General features: G+C 38.1%; 1 protein-coding gene across 2 annotated transcripts in view; it reads left to right on the top strand.

Annotated features, from left to right (window-relative positions):
- The window catches only part of Grb14 (growth factor receptor bound protein 14), a 115,395-nt gene that overhangs the window by 81,667 nt on the left and 17,898 nt on the right, over window positions 1-15,830 (top strand). For both annotated transcript variants that reach the window (XM_052182581.1, XM_052182582.1), the window contains 4 exons: window positions 6,928-7,049; window positions 8,921-8,995; window positions 12,094-12,231; window positions 15,577-15,687. In XM_052182581.1, the coding sequence (XP_052038541.1) occupies window positions 6,928-7,049; window positions 8,921-8,995; window positions 12,094-12,231; window positions 15,577-15,687 (446 nt within the window). The remainder of the gene's footprint in view (window positions 1-6,927; window positions 7,050-8,920; window positions 8,996-12,093; window positions 12,232-15,576; window positions 15,688-15,830) is intronic.

Here is a 15,830-nt window from a genome sequence, read left to right as displayed (position 1 = left end):
TAAATTGATTTTTGTGAAGTTACAAAAAAAAAAAAACAACAAAAAAAGAAAACCACAAAAAACAAACAAACAAACAAACAAAAAACCCCCCAGAAAACAAGGCCTTTAAAACAATAGAGATGGATCTGCACGAACAGCACTTATGACTGTTTCTGGAATGGCGACTCAAAGGTCAGAGTTCATTCTGGGATTTTAGAGAATTAATGGGTTCTTTTTTTTGTATTTCAAATCTGGTGTACTTAGACGGATTATTTAGTTGGCTAAAATTGGTTTGGCTTTAGAATATGAAGGAGGACAGCTGTGAGAAGAATTCATTAGGTGCCCAGGGAACCGTTTGTCTCTTTGCATTGTTAGGTCTTGGTAGCATGGATATGGCTGTGTCTCTGCTTTTACACTGGTGTTCCGAACGGTTCCAGTTCTCTACACATGACCTGTCTTCCTTTCAGGATTCTGCTTCAGTATCTTGTATCTTTCTGTTGAATGTAATGCCTATTCGCACCTGTGTTTAGTGAGCTATCTCACTAAAAGAAAACAAATTCTGTAAGCTGTGATTAGCTAATCATCAGTGGTCTGTGCCAGGGTTATTTAGATCTCTGGAGCTGAAGTCCTTAGTGGAATGAAATTCACTGGGGGATGGTACGCAGCAGTGCATCTAAGTTGAGATGATGAATTATGAATGTATAAAGAATATGTAATGTGGCATATTTTTAAGAGCCAAATTCCATGGTGAGAAAACTTCATTGTCAGACTTGTACATGAGGTAAAAGATCATAGCTGGGTTCAGCCCCATGGAATTTTACTGGCTTTGTTTACATGATCTGGAACCAGATCATTTCTTTAAATGAATAGAACAAATATATTTTGCTTCCTTAATTATAATCTTAAACTTTGATTGCCCTTTTATAGCATTTTTCTTAATATTGTGAAGATATTTTGTCTAATTTTATTGTTTGCATTATTGAAATATTTAGTACTATAGATCTGTGAGATTTTCTGAAGTATTTTTTTGCTTATCTTTTCTTTGCAAATTTATATTCTTGGCTGTGGGGTGTGAATGTGTGTGTGTGTGTGTGTGTGTGTGTGTGTGTACATGCTCTCTGACAACACAAGCACAGACTACATTCTACTCAGTGACCATACCCACCATACTATATTCTTTAGTTTCTTATTCATGGTGGTTGCTCAAATACAGCTTGGTTTTTTTTCTAACCAATTTTGTCTTTAACTTTGAATGCACCCCACATACAAATGGCCTAAACTACTTTCATGGAAGGTTAAAATTGGATAACTCGAAATCCGACTTTTATTTTTATTCTCCTTATATTCAGAACATGATTGTGTATTTTCAAAAGAGCAGCAAATATTTACTGGACACATTTGAAAGTAAAACAAATGTTAATAAAACTATAGGAAACGAGAGAGTGACATATCCTTTTCCTGTTTATAGAATTAGGAGCAGGTGAGGTGCAAGGAGCATGCCTATTGTAGGAAATTTATGCAGGAAGAAGCAGTCCTCTGCAGGACAGAGGTCATCTGTTTGGATCAGGCAAGATGGCTCAGTCTACCAGAAACTTGATGAACCATCCAATGGAGATGGAGGTGTGCATTTCTACAATTCTGGAGGGTCACATTCCTTCAACGGGCTCTAAGGGAACCTGATTCTTTCTTTTTTTAAAATTTATTTATTTATCTTATACATATGAGTTCACTGTATCTGTAGAGATGGTTGTGAGTCATCATGTGGTTTCTGGGAATTGAATTCAGGACCTCTGCTCACTCAGGGCCCACTTGCTCAGGCCCTGCTCGCTCTGACTCTAAGTACACTGTAGTTGTCTTCAGACACTCCAGATGAGGGAGTCAGATCTCATTACGGTTGGTTGTGAGCCACCATGTGGTTGCTGGGATTTGAACTCAGGACCTTCAGAAGAGCAGTCAGTGCTCTTAACCACTGAGTCATCTCTCCAGCCTGGGAACCTGACTCTTGATACTTCTAGGCTCTGAGTGCAACTGATGTTTCTTGGCTTGTGGTCCTATTGCTTATTTAGCAATTAATTGTTTTGCATGTGTATATGGTAAACATGCATGGTACCCTATGCTTTCTGCTTCAAATCCCCTTCTGTCTGTGGTTTCAAGGATGCTTACAGATGGACTGAGAGCCTAACTCTTTACTTCTCAACTCCATATGTTTGTCATTAGACATCTGCAAATGCTTTCTCATGTACGATAACATTTGCAGGTTTTTGGAGTTAGGCCCTGATATCTTTAGGGAGACTATTCAGTCTTCTTGAGGTATTATAAAATTTAAATACAGCAGCATACTCACAGATTGCGACTTGCAGAGTTGTAATTTCTGTAACTGAAATAAAATTTGGACCTGGTATCTCCTGCCTTCAGAACAGCAGAGAATTTAACCTTACAGTGTTTGGGTGTTGTCCAGATTGTTCTTTTGGAGTCAATAACTCAGATTCTGCTTGTGAGTTGCATTTGGTTTGAAATGCTTATTAGACAACTGAGACCACATTTACCTTTTCAGCATCCTGGTGGGGCACTTCATTCTCAACCAAGGTATTTGTCTTATTCACTGTTTTCTTCATGTCCTGGAAACTCCCGCTTGTTTCTTTCTGAAAAGCATAAGGCCTTTTAAGCCTAGGGTCTTTGTTTAGCTCTCCCATCTTCCCTCTGTGGACTTAATACTCTCCCTCCCTTTCTCCATACCGGGAGGCTGTGAGCTTGCATTGCTCTTGCTTCTGTTTGATACATGACTTCTTGAGGATTGTATTTTAAAGCAAGCCAATGGTTCAACCTACTCAGCACATTTTAACTTTTGGGGAACCTGATACCCTGAAAGTGTTCCTACTTCTCAATGGGGTCAGATAGGGTCACTGGTCATGATCCAGGGTCTGACTTTACTCTCTCTCCTTCATTATTGTCTTCCCTCTAACCCCAATCTCATGAAAGGAGAGGTCCCTCTATGGGGCAGCAGAGGACCATGATTCTTTCTAAAATCTATTATATCTGCCAAAGATTGATTAAATATATATTGAAGTTTAACCATCAAGAAAATGTCTGTTGCTTTTCCCTCTCTGAATTGATATACATTCAGATCATGGCATAAACTCCTTCCTTGTTTTTAGGGAAAGGGAACTCTACGGAGAAACACAGGTTGCTGAAAGCCAGCAAAGGAATCATTATTGTCACTCTGAATGTCTTTCCCTGGCAGAATAATTTCCTGGCAGTTACAAAGAATATAGAAACACACTAAGGACATAGTACGTGTACTCATTTTAGCTTGGAAGCATCAGCTATGGTTTGTGAGAAAGATAAAGAGAGGTCAGTAATATTCAGAGACTGCTAACAGTACAACTTTGCACTGTAGTTCATTGATCTCTGGGTCTCACCAGCTTGTCACCCAGCTTACCAGTTCCATCTTACTATACAATCCTTCCAAGTATAGACAGAGAAGCTCACTGTCTTCCGTGACTCGTCTTCCGTTTTCACACTTTTGGAGTATTCCTTCCAATCCCACTGCTTAGACCTTCAGAATGTATTGAGATTGTGTTTTCTTTCTTTGTTTCTTTTTTGTTTCTCTATTCTTCTTCTTCTCCTCCTCCTCCTCCTCCTCCTCCTCCTCCTCCTCCTTCTTCTTCTTCTTCTTCTTCTTCTTCTTCTCTCTCTTCTCCTTCTCCTCCTCCTCCTTCTTCGTTCCTCTTTTATTTTTTTTAAGCAAACCCACTATTACCATGTTAATCTCCTCTACATCATCGCTGCCCTGGTTAACTCCAATTAACCTCCTAAATGGACTTTGTGTTAAAAATCAGTTCTACACTCAACAGCATTTGTGATGCAATTCAGACCTGTCATTATATAGTCTCCTATAAGTCCTGCAAGTCTATGGAGGGCAGGCCTTCAACCCCACCTCCTACTGTCTCTTTTAACTCTAGATGCTCTTCTCCTGGTGGGGCCCTGTCACTCACTCACCCTCAGTTATGGTAAATTAGATGCTGTGCTTCAAACATCCCAACCTTGTCCTCTCTCCAGGGGCTCACTTCTTACTCTGCTGCATGTGTTTGGCTCGGGCCATTTCCTTGGCATATTTGCTGGAAAATCAAGCACTTTTCTGTAAAGCCACTGGAAATGGACTCTTTCCCTCATGCCCATTATGTCTTAGCATATTATGTCTTCCTTGTTCCATGTTTTTCTGTTAAGTTTACTGCAATCTTTAAAAGGATCACATTTGATTGAATGTTTTTTTTAAACTGGTTTTGTCCATTTCAAAACTCCCACGTCCAATAGAAGCACTGAACCCATGAAGGCAAATTAGAAGGGAGAGCTGAATGGGTAAGGTGTAATGGACAGATCTTGTAGTTTTAGCTCATGTGAAGTAGAAATTGATATGCCTCTTGGGCATGATTCCCATGGGTACAGATGGTTTAGGGCAACTGCCCTGACACCAGTGTCAAGGCTGGAGGTGAGAGGTCAAAGAGCAACAGGAAGTTGGGATTCGTAAAAAGGTTCTGTGAGAGAAGATGGGGTCCATTTCAGTGGTGATATTGGGAATGGCCTTGGGTGGTTTGTTGTTTTTGAGGGGCACATGGAGATCCCACAACTGATAGTTGGGAATATCAGGAGTAAAGGACACAGCGTGGGACACAGAAAAGGATGCAGAAGGGACTAGTAACTTTACATTTCTTTGAAAGAATATGGTCAAAATGATATTAACAGTCACAATAATAAGAATTCTAGAAGAACGAGTACTTCTAGGTTTGAAAGGAAGATAACTGTAAGCATAGTAGGCATACTATTACATGGAGGTAGTAAAATTGGCCATCTTAATCAATGTAACTATGTAGTTTAGTGGGATTATATGCAGCATATGCCCCATGGAACTATAGCCCCATAGAACAACATTTCTCCGCAGAACCCTCTCTTTTCACAGTGAAACTCTTCCCTACTTGTATCCAGCCTTATAAACTGCCACTCTATACTCTGTTACTGCAGATCAGAGTGTTCTTGGTACCTTCTATGGGTCATATAGTATTTGTCTTTTTGTGTCTGTCTGATTTCACTTAGCACCAGAGTCTTTAGAATTTACTCCTAGTTTAGTGTGCATCATACCTTCATTTCTTTTAAGGTTGATTTTCTATTTTGTGTATATTTTCACTACCCACCCCATGGGTGTGGAATTGGTTTTGCTTTTAGGTACAAATATCTTCTGGAGTCTCTACTTTCTCATCTTTGGGACTTAGAGCCAGATATGGCACAGGGAGAATCATTGAATGATTCCATGCTTACTGGTTTGAAAAATTAAGGTGTGAACCATGGCTTTCAACAAATTCTATTCAAGGAAGTGGAGAACTGTTGGCACTGGGGAAAGCCATTTTAGGCAGAGGTTTCCCTTTAGGGAACTGGGTGCATGTGGGAAAAAGAGTGACTTCATATAGAGGAGTCTGGGAAGAGAAAGCAAATGTCTGAATTTTAGGAAAGGTAAGAAGTGAAAGGAATTTGTCAGTGAGACAGAAACAAAGGTATCTGATTCAGTTAAGGCCAGAATGAGTACTCACTACAACTCACCTATATTCATTGAGATGAAGTCCTTTCTGAAGAATTTAAGTGTGATTGCTTACAAGGGTTCCCTGTAGTATGTCACAGGTCAATCATGTCTATGTGTTAAATTTCTGAGATGCTGATTTTTTCTTTTTAAAAAGGACCTAAGAACATGATAAAAACAGAGGAGTTCACATTCCTCTTTTAGCTATTCTGCACTTTCTTTTCTGCACTGGCAATTTCATTATTAAATTTTCCTGACTTTTTACTGAAAAATAAGATACACTAAGAAAGCTCAGTACTTCCCATGGGGACATCTTGGTGACTTTTCAGACACTGCACGTTCCTGAGTAACTAACGCCTACATGAATGAATAAACAGAATTGTGACCTCACCCTGCTGCTTCCCATTTGTCTCACTTCCTTGCCACCTGGATGGATTTTTCCTACACTGGAGCTTATGTGAGAAGAAAGATGCAATACACATCTTTGTTCCTAAGGGATTTCTGTTTGAGATTATTGTAGAATATGTGTACTGTGTACTCTTATTAAAATCATTCTCATGTCAAGGAATATATGGGTAGTTTGTAGTTTATTCTGGTTTGTTTCTAGTTTATTCTAGGCTATTATAAATTATGCAATCACACACACTATCACTGTTTGCATTACAATAGAAACTTTGCAGGCTATGTTTGAATTCTTTAATGTTGCTGTTGCTTGGTTCACTGAAATTCTTGTCTACTAAGTATCTTTCTACCTTACTTAATTATCTCCATTGTTAATGCAGGATCTATTTTTCTTAAATTAGATTTGAAAGTATAAAGTGCCATAAGGAATTGAGCTTTGTAAAAAAAAACTGTATCCACTTGAGCGGAAATTTCTTCTTTAAAGCATCTATTTTAATTTCTTCAGCTATCCAGATTATGTGTCTTAAATGCATAGTGAACCTGTCAAAATTCTTCATCTCTTAATGAGGTGAATTGTTCAAACCTGGAGCAAATATTTTAATTTTGGCACCATGATGAGTTAAAGGAAGAATAGCTCTCACGTCTTAATTCAGATTTGTTATCAAACTTATACTGTAATTTGCATAGCAATAAAAAGAGCATGAGAATTAGCAAAAATGGCATTTGTGATATTTTATGTAATTTTCCTTTTAGATGACTGCTTTGGTATAAAAGTCAACGTAATAATTCTAAAATGAACAGAAACCTTGCTAGTATAGATATTTAAGAATTGAGATGAAACTTGCTGTTTAATAATACATTGTGAATGATACATCAGTTGCTTTCTATGTTTGCATGCTGATGCATTTGTGTGTATTTTGATCTTTGGTCTGTTGAACTTTTTATGTGTCAACATACTCATTGAAATATTCTCACAGAAAGAACTGTGGAGGACCACGAGTTGCTGATGGAAGTGCTGTCTCACTGGGGGATGGATGAAGACAATAAGCTGTATCTTAGAAAGAATTACGCCAAATATGAATTTTTTAAGAACCCAATGGTGAGTGGACTCTCTGTTAACAGTTATGGAATTAAATGAGTCAGTTGGTTTAATGTACAGAAGAACATTGTTATAAATAAAACAGAGATAGTTGCTTTGAATTTTTGCTCTGAGGTCCTATTTTAACGACGATGAGCTAACATGAGGCCCGGTAGTTTACATTCACAGATAAAACAGTTTAACATTATTGGCAAACTCTGAATGGAGATGAACTTGGTTATTTAATTTCTAAATATTGGGAAAAATCAATGTGGAGATTTACTATTTCTTTTCTTTCCTGTCGTTTAAGACACAAAGTCAAAGAAATTCTGTATTTGCTTTAGAAAATGAATTGTATTGGTCCCTGAGTGTTTTCCACAACATTACTGTTTAGTACATTTCCTAGAATTAAGGAAAATAAGGCATTTTCTAAAGTAAATTGGCAATGGTTGTGAGCAGTATAGCTTTGCCAGGCATTTGAGACTAATATGTGTCTTTCTTTAAATTATTTTATTTTCAGTGCAGTAACTGCTAAACTAGGTAGATATGAGGTAAGGCACAGCACACCACCTCGGTAAACACTCCCTCCATTACAGTTCTCTTTAAAAGAAAGTAAGCATGTTCTCCTAATGAAGTCTGCAGATCCAGAGAAGTCAGAATTGCCTCTGGGCTCATTATTTTAAATTGTTTTTGTCTCTGCAGCTGTGGTGTATTTTTATACTAAGTTTTGGATAATTGGATTGAAATGATCCTTTATGAAAAATATATGATACACACCATAATAGAATATTTTCAAACCCTAGAAGACCTCTTATGTTCTCTTTTATTGTAACTTATTAATAGAAACATAATGGGTTGATCTTTGACAAAGAAAATGAGAGTTCTAATAAAAATGAAATAGAATTAGATTTGAAGGAAGAGTATATTCTTCCTGAGAGCCTTTATTAAGACATCCATTTAGAAGTTATATTTAAGGAACTATGATGGCTTAGTATACGATTTTTATCTTATTTATTTTTGCTTAAATAAGGCTTGACATTCATTTCTGTAGATCTGCGTAGTTGTTCTTGACTTGGGGGTGACGTGATGATGTGTGGGGGCTGCTTGTTTTGTAATTAACACAGGATGAGTCGGAGAGCAGCTGTGGTGTCAGGTTAAGAAGCTAACTATTCAACATTCGAACACACAATTCAGTCCCAACAATGCAGAGTTTTCCCACTGTAGTGTTAGTAGATGGTTGTTGACAAATCCTCTCCTGGAGGAAATATAGTAAAAAAAACATGTTTCCAAAGTTTTCTTATCATGAACTTTACCTTTGGAGAGCCCCAGAACTTATTAAAAACACACATACTTCAAGACTTATTCAGACCTACTGAATCAGAAAAGTCGAGAACGAAGCTTGGGGTTTCTAACAGCTTCCTGGGGTGAATTTTATGATTACACACGATTGGAAAAACAGTAGTTGGAAATGAGTGGCCTTTTAGCTTCTCGGCTAAGTCCTGGCTAGTCAGTGTTCTGGGCTATGACCTTTGACACAGCCTTTGCCCCTTACGTCTATGAGTCTTGACTTTGTGCAGTGGGTCAGGACTCCCGCAGCACCTGGTAGGGTGATTGCAGGACTGAATGAAGAGGTGAGAGCAAACTCTCTTGAAACTCAAGGGGTAAGATTTCTCCATGAATATCATTGCTACGTCTGCTGATCTTTGTACGCGCTGCCACCAAGGTTCATAAAGAGGCCATCTAATTTAGGTTTAGAAATGGCATTTTCCAAATAATTTTATAGGGATTTAAGACATGTTGGTTTATAGATGTTTTGCTTAGGTTACTATATTGGTCATCATGGAAACTTGCCTGGCCTAGGTTTGAGATTAATTTAACTTATCTTTGGTCAGTATTTCTTTCCAGAGAAGATGGTATCTTTTGCAACTGAAATGAACGGTGACAGATCCCCTACACAGATACTACAGGTAAAATGTTTTCGTTAACATATGTAAGAGCACAAAAATAAAAACTGATTTTTTTGCTGTAAGTTTTTTTTTTAACCAGAGTTTGAAATGTTGTAGCCTATGTAATACATTTTTCCCAGAAGATAAAAATAAAAAAAAATCGGATAAATAAATAATTGATGAAATTATTCAATAACATTTTCTTCCTCATTGGAAAGAATTTTCAGCATTTAAAGATGTTTTCCGTCACAGAAAACTTGCATGTGATTTGTATTTTATTTTTTAATAAGTACACAACTTTTGGAAAACTCCACCTTCCTAGTGAACTGCAGGCCCTGGTACTGGTGGAGACTCAGTATAGCTTCTGTAATGAATAACTTCAGTGCTATTTGAGAGAAAATGCATAGCAGTTAAATGATTGGAAGAGTAGGTGTATGCAATGCACCCATTCCTTTAAATCCCTGTGTAGAGCTCCTTCCCTCTTTTGACCATTTATGCTCCTGAATGAAACACACACACACACACACACACACACACACACACACACACACACACACACAGACTTATATTTTAATATGCCTTAAGGAGCACAATAGCTGGGCAACTGCCTATCCTCCAGGCTGTTAGAAGACACTTTCTTACTGATAACACTGAATTACTATTTACCAATGTCTATGTTCCAGCTTGGCTGCTCTTGACCCAACCGAGCAGCCCTCCGGCTCCATTCTCTCGATCCTTTTACATGGCGGCTCTCCTTCTCCCTCCTGCACATTCTTCTTCTTCTATAGTGACTCTGTCCCTCCGGTTCCTTCCTCATAGTCTCTAGCCTGGGAATACTAAATGCTGCCATTGGCACTTCTTCCCAGCAATTAGTTGCTGGCATCTTTATTTATCAATCAGAATTTACTGGGGGCAGGTCCCCAGAAGCTAAGTGCAGACTCCAGATCTTGACGACCAGCACTTAGCATTCATTACAATGAACAGCAAAATACAAAACCTCAACATACTCTGTGAGCCAGCACTTACAGAGGGAAACAGAAGCAATCCTAAAACAGTTGTAGCTCTACAGAGAATCCACCTTATGACTATTGTTTTGTTTGGTTTGGTTTGGTTTTCTTTCTGTCACTTGGGCTGTTCTTTGGGATGGTCATTTTCCAAGGCATCATCTCTGCAGTCAGTCAATTGTTTGGGTAATTTTATTTTCAATAGATTATCAGATCTGGCAAACACAGTTGTTTTTTACAGGTTCATTAGTGCTGTGGAAGCTAAACCTGGGAGTTCACAAATTCAATTAATAGTAATGTTGTCTGGCCCAGTATAGCATGCCTTTTTATACAGTAGACAAAGGTGCTTATCACAGATTTCTTTCCTGTGCATTTTAAAACAGGATATACTCTACTTTTTATCCTTCAGAATATTTGATAAATATCACTAGTTTTAAGAGAAATTATTTTTTTACAAGCAGCTTCCGTGCTGTAGGGTCCATAGAGGGATCCCTTGGAGTACTCGTGTAGACCCTTAAAGCCTTGCCAGAGGATGCTTTGTGTGATGTGGTTGTGGTTTTTCATCCTAAATTGTCTTCTCCTATGATTCTCTTGCTTTAATGTTAAATTATAATAAAAAGGGAAATCACAGGCTTTAGAATCAGATAGTCCAGCATGTGCCCTGACCTCTCCTCTCCACTGAGGCAATGTTTCTACTTTTTAAAAGGTTTCTTCTCTTTCTAGCGTGACCCCTCTGACTCTTCTTTAAAAATTTAATTGGTTTGGTTTAATAACTTGGAAAGCACTCAAACTAAGAACCCACTTGCCTGTTTTGCATATCAATTAATTAATGGCTCATTGCATCAAAATTTTTTTAGTGATTTACTTAAAAATGTAAATATCTCCTCTCAGCATTTCCCTGGATGTAGTATAGGGCTTTAGGATATTTTACCCCATTTTAGTTAATGATTTCTGCTACTTTAAATTTTTCCATTTTTGCATTTGCATCTCATAGGGATTTCTGTTTTCTCTCAGAAGACACTAATGTGTTTTTACTGTCATAATAAGGGCCAGGCATTGCCACTTACATATGACTGTCCTTTTCCCTTTCAATTTTCCCACCATCACATGCCCAGTGTCTCTACTAATTACTGCTCTGTAACAAACTCTTCCAAATCTTAATGGCTTAAAGTACCTGCTCCCATCTTACCAATGATTTTCTGGGGTATGAGTTGGGGAGGAATTTGCTGCCAGGGTCACATTTCTGATGCCTTTGGCTTAGTGGCCGGATGGTGCTGGCTTTGGAAACACAAAGTGAACTTTGTCTCTCTAGATGGTGTCTCATCCTCCAGGACTTTTCCACTTTTTCTGTTAGGCCTTTTGCCCATGGTGGTCTTAGGTAACTACATTTTTTAAAAAAAATCTGACAGGTAGCTTCTATGAATCAGTTCATGGAAACCACTAAGCTAGGATGCCCATTTTGAACTGGTGTTATTTCTTGTTTCTCCAACCAAATTCTAAGGGTGACAGACTTATACAGATTCTAGGGCATGGAAAAGCGACTCCACCTCTTTATGACTCAATGCCAAGAACACATTACTGAAGCCCACATGGGATAGACGATGCTATAAAAATTCACCTTTAAACTCCAGTCTGCTATGCCCACCTAAACCCAAGGCACAGGAGATAAAGATAGAGTGCATGCTTTATCCTCACTAGGGAGGCAAGCTTGATTCAACTGTCTAATGACTGAAGTCAGGATGACAGTCTTACAGTATACTGCATTACAAAATGAAATTTACAGGCCAAATACTTGTATGGGAATCTGTAGAAGAAGATGAAACACATCTAGAGTTAATTCTCTAGATAATGTCCACCTTCAAATATGAATTCAAATAGGTGTGATGTTGGTTTTCACCCATTTTATTGATTATTTGAATGTATAATTTCTGAACAGCCTTAAATTGGAACTTGTGCCAGGCTTTTTGACTGAGTTCCATCAAACATGTGTTGTAATCTCGGAGCAGTGCAAATGCCACCGCTACTGTTTCAGTTTTCATGGTTGTGTCTGATAAGGAAAAGACTGTTGGCCTCATTGTTCCCATAGTTTAGGACCACATCTAATGTGTCTTCTAGGTGTTTTTAAGCTCAAGCACATATCCTGAAATCCATGGCTACTTACATGCCAAGGAACAGGGAAAGAAGTCTTGGAAAAAAGCTTACTTTTTTCTCAGAAGATCTGGTTTATATTTTTCTACTAAAGGCACATCCAAGGTAAGACACGGTATTTGGGGTATGTTATGAACTATCTATTAGCTCTATGATATCAATGTTATGATGATTACTCTCCTAAGTGATGTCGAGAGCTGGAAATTTGTTTGAATCCTTGTCATCTGCTATAATAGGTTTTATATGTCTTCAGATTTGCTTTACGTCAAGTCTTGTCTACTCTACAGAATTTATGACTCTGACTGCTCTTACTCATATATCAAAGGCATCCATTCCTCCCACTCCAACCTGAGTTTTCTTGGTTCTTTCTCATTAAAGGCTTCAGAAACCTAATGTGATTTACACTTCTTCTTTTCAAAAAATATTAATTTTACTTTATGTGTATGTTATATTGTGTGCATTAGTGTATGTCTGTGCACTACATCCATGCAGGACACTGTAGAGGTAAGAAGAAGTGCCGGGTCTCCTGAACTTAGAGTTTTAGGCAGCTGAATGAGTGCTGGGAACCTAAACCTGGTCCTCTACAACAGTAGTAAGTACTCTCAACCACTGAGGTATTTCTGCATCCCCTATACCTTAAAACAAAATAAAACAAAACAAAACAAAAAAACTCTGTTTCATATAACTGGACTCCAGAGGCAGGAAAATCTATCTTAAGACCTGGAGTAGCAGTATTTTAAATATTGACTGTCGATAGATAAAATACTATTCCTCTAATCCTCATATTAGGCAGGTGAACTGGCTTAGCACTCACTGCTAAGTCTAATAACCACAGTTCAAGATCATTTGAACTTACATGCTGGAAGGAAAGAGCTGACTCCCAGTTTTCCTTTGAACTTCACAAGCACACTGTGCTACACACACACACACACACACACACACATGCACGCGCAAATGAACCAAACACACAATGTAATTTATACATGGAGATAATTCTAAATTAGCCTAGTAAGAAAAAATTGAGAACAAAAGAACATTTTGATTTTTTTTAGACCTTAATATATCTGCTACCTGAAAAACTACAGGTTTCTTGGTTTTGTGTCTTATTTTTCCTATGAGGAGGTCTTGGTTGAATACTTTCACTTCCAGTCAAGTAAATATTGTGTGGGAGTGACTAACCACCACTATAGGCTTCGAGGTATGGCTGTAAATTACTTGTTAGTGAAAGCCCTAAGTACCATCTTTCCTTCTCCTCGCTTACAATAAATTGATTATCAAATCCATTTTTGTCAGTGAATAATATATTATAGTTTAAAAAGTCACAATAGTAAGAAAGCCTTTCTATGTTTCAATTCCTCATTTTTTTCTTAAACAAATGGTTTTATTAAAAAAAAAAAAAAGGTCTATTCTGGCCAGGCATAGTTGCACATGCCTTTAATCCTAGATCTTTGAGGCAGAGTCAGGAAGATCTCAGTGAATTTGAGGCTAGTCTGGTCTACCTAGAGAGTTCCACGATATCTAAGACTACATGGAGAGACCCTGTCTTAAAAACCCAAACTAAGTAAGTAAATAAATATAAAAAAAATATTCTGCATTATTTTCCAGAGAAGTCAAGAAGTCCATGCTTAGGAACAACGGCACACAATGACATCTTTTTAGTTGTAATAGCGTACAACTGGTAAATGATAATAACATGTTTTCCAATTTGGACAGGGTTGTTCACACTGCTGAATGTACTGTGTGTGTGTGTGTGTGTGTGCGCGCGCGCGTGCGCGTGTGTGTGTGCATGTTTGTGTGTATGTGTGTGTGTGTGCACTGCTGTTAAACACTGTGTATATGAGATCAACTGGGATCATGTCAAAATGCAGATATTGAACCAGTGGGCTTGATGTGGGCAATGAGATTTTCCCTTTCTAACAAGCTCCAGGTGAGACTGGTTCTGTGGGTCAGTGCCCACACTGCTAGTCTGTCTCAACGTTTTGGAGAACAAATGCATTTTGACCAGTTTTGATTATATAGTCAACCTCAGAATTAAGCACTTCTCCAAGTTATTAACCTGTCACAGAGTACTATGACCCAGGAATTTCCTATGGCCAGCTCCAAATCTCTCAGGTTTTCTAGAGAAGAAATAGCTGCTCATGATTCCCCTTTACCCTGACAATCAGACACATTGCATCCCAGGTAATTTCCCTGAACTCTTCCATGCAGGCCTCTCTCCTTTTGTGGAACAAGATGGCCACACAGCCAGCTGTCAGCACACACACACACACACACACACACACACACGTGTGAGGGATGGGTGTCTCTGAAAGAAGCAGGATTTTCTTTCTTTCTTTTCCTTGTCTTTTCAAGAAGTCAAATTCCCTCCTGTGGCACAACTGACCACTAGACACTGAGGTGACAGAAACACTTTCTTTCTTTCTTTCTTTCTTTCTTTCTTTCTTTCTTTCTTTCTTTCTTTCTTTCTTTCTTTCTTTCTTTCTAGTTATCACACTCATTCTTCAAAAACAAGTTAGAATCATTACAAAAATTACAAAAGGATATTGATTATGTATTTATCCCTCCACCCCGTACAGCCATTTATTTTTTTATTTTCTCCATTCTTTGTTTACATTCCAAATGATTTCCCCTTTCCTGGTTCCACCATCCCCATATGTCCCATAAGCGCTCTTCCCTCTGCCAGTTCTCCCCCACCCCATCAACCCCCTCCAGCTTCCCTGTCCTGGCATACTACAATGCTGCATCAAGCCTTCCCAGGACCAGAGACCTCTCCTTTCTTCTTCTTGGGAATCATTTGATATGTTAATTGTGTCTTGGATACTCAGAGCTTCTGGGCTAATATCTACTTATCAGTGACTGCATTCCATGTGTCTTCTTTTGTGATTGGGTTACCTCACTTAGGATGATATTTTCCAGTTCCAGCCATTTGCCTAAGAATTTCATGAATTCATTGTTTTTAATTGCTGAGTAGTATTCCATTGTGTAAATATATCACACTTTCTGTATCCATTCCTCCTTTGAGGGACATCTGGGTTCTTTCCAGCTTCTGGCTATTATAAAGAGACTGCTATGAACATAGTGGAGCATGTGTCCTTATTGCATGCTGGGGAATCCTCTGGGTATATGCCCAGGAGTGGTATAGTGGGGTCCTCTGAAAGTGTAGTGCCCAGTATTCCTAAAATAGGAATTTGTCTATTACGAGAAGTAAAATAATAAACAAACTACCCCTTGTCAATTTAAACCCTTGTCAATTTAAATGAAATTGTACTCAACTCTTGTTTTTTTTTTTTTTTTTTTTTTTTTTTTTTTTTTTTTTGTGACATTGGTGTGGGATTTTGCTTGAGGTCATGTTATTTTGGCCAAGGTATAAACTGTGCAATATGAGAAATGCAAAAGATATTGTGGAACTGTGCATCCAAGTTAATGTTCACATGTATTTTTTTTTTAAAGGAACCGCGACATTTGCAGCTTTTCAGTGAATTCAGCACTAGTAATGTTTACATGTCACTGGCAGGCAAAAAAAAACATGGAGCGCCCACTCCCTATGGATTCTGCTTAAAGGTACAGGGTTACTGCTTTGATAGATGAGTAAGGCAAGTCTCATCCGCTTAGGTAAGCCTGAGTTTCTTTTGATTTCTTTTGAAAAAGAGAGAGAGTTCTCTTATGTATAGGAGAATTTTAGTGGCTTTTATTTCAACAGGTGT

This window comes from Apodemus sylvaticus, chromosome 5 (genome assembly GCF_947179515.1).
Source record: "Apodemus sylvaticus chromosome 5, mApoSyl1.1, whole genome shotgun sequence".
Taxonomy (NCBI): domain Eukaryota; kingdom Metazoa; phylum Chordata; class Mammalia; order Rodentia; family Muridae; genus Apodemus; species Apodemus sylvaticus.
Note: the sequence above shows the minus strand (reverse complement) of the source record. Positions and strands in the feature narration are given on the sequence as shown.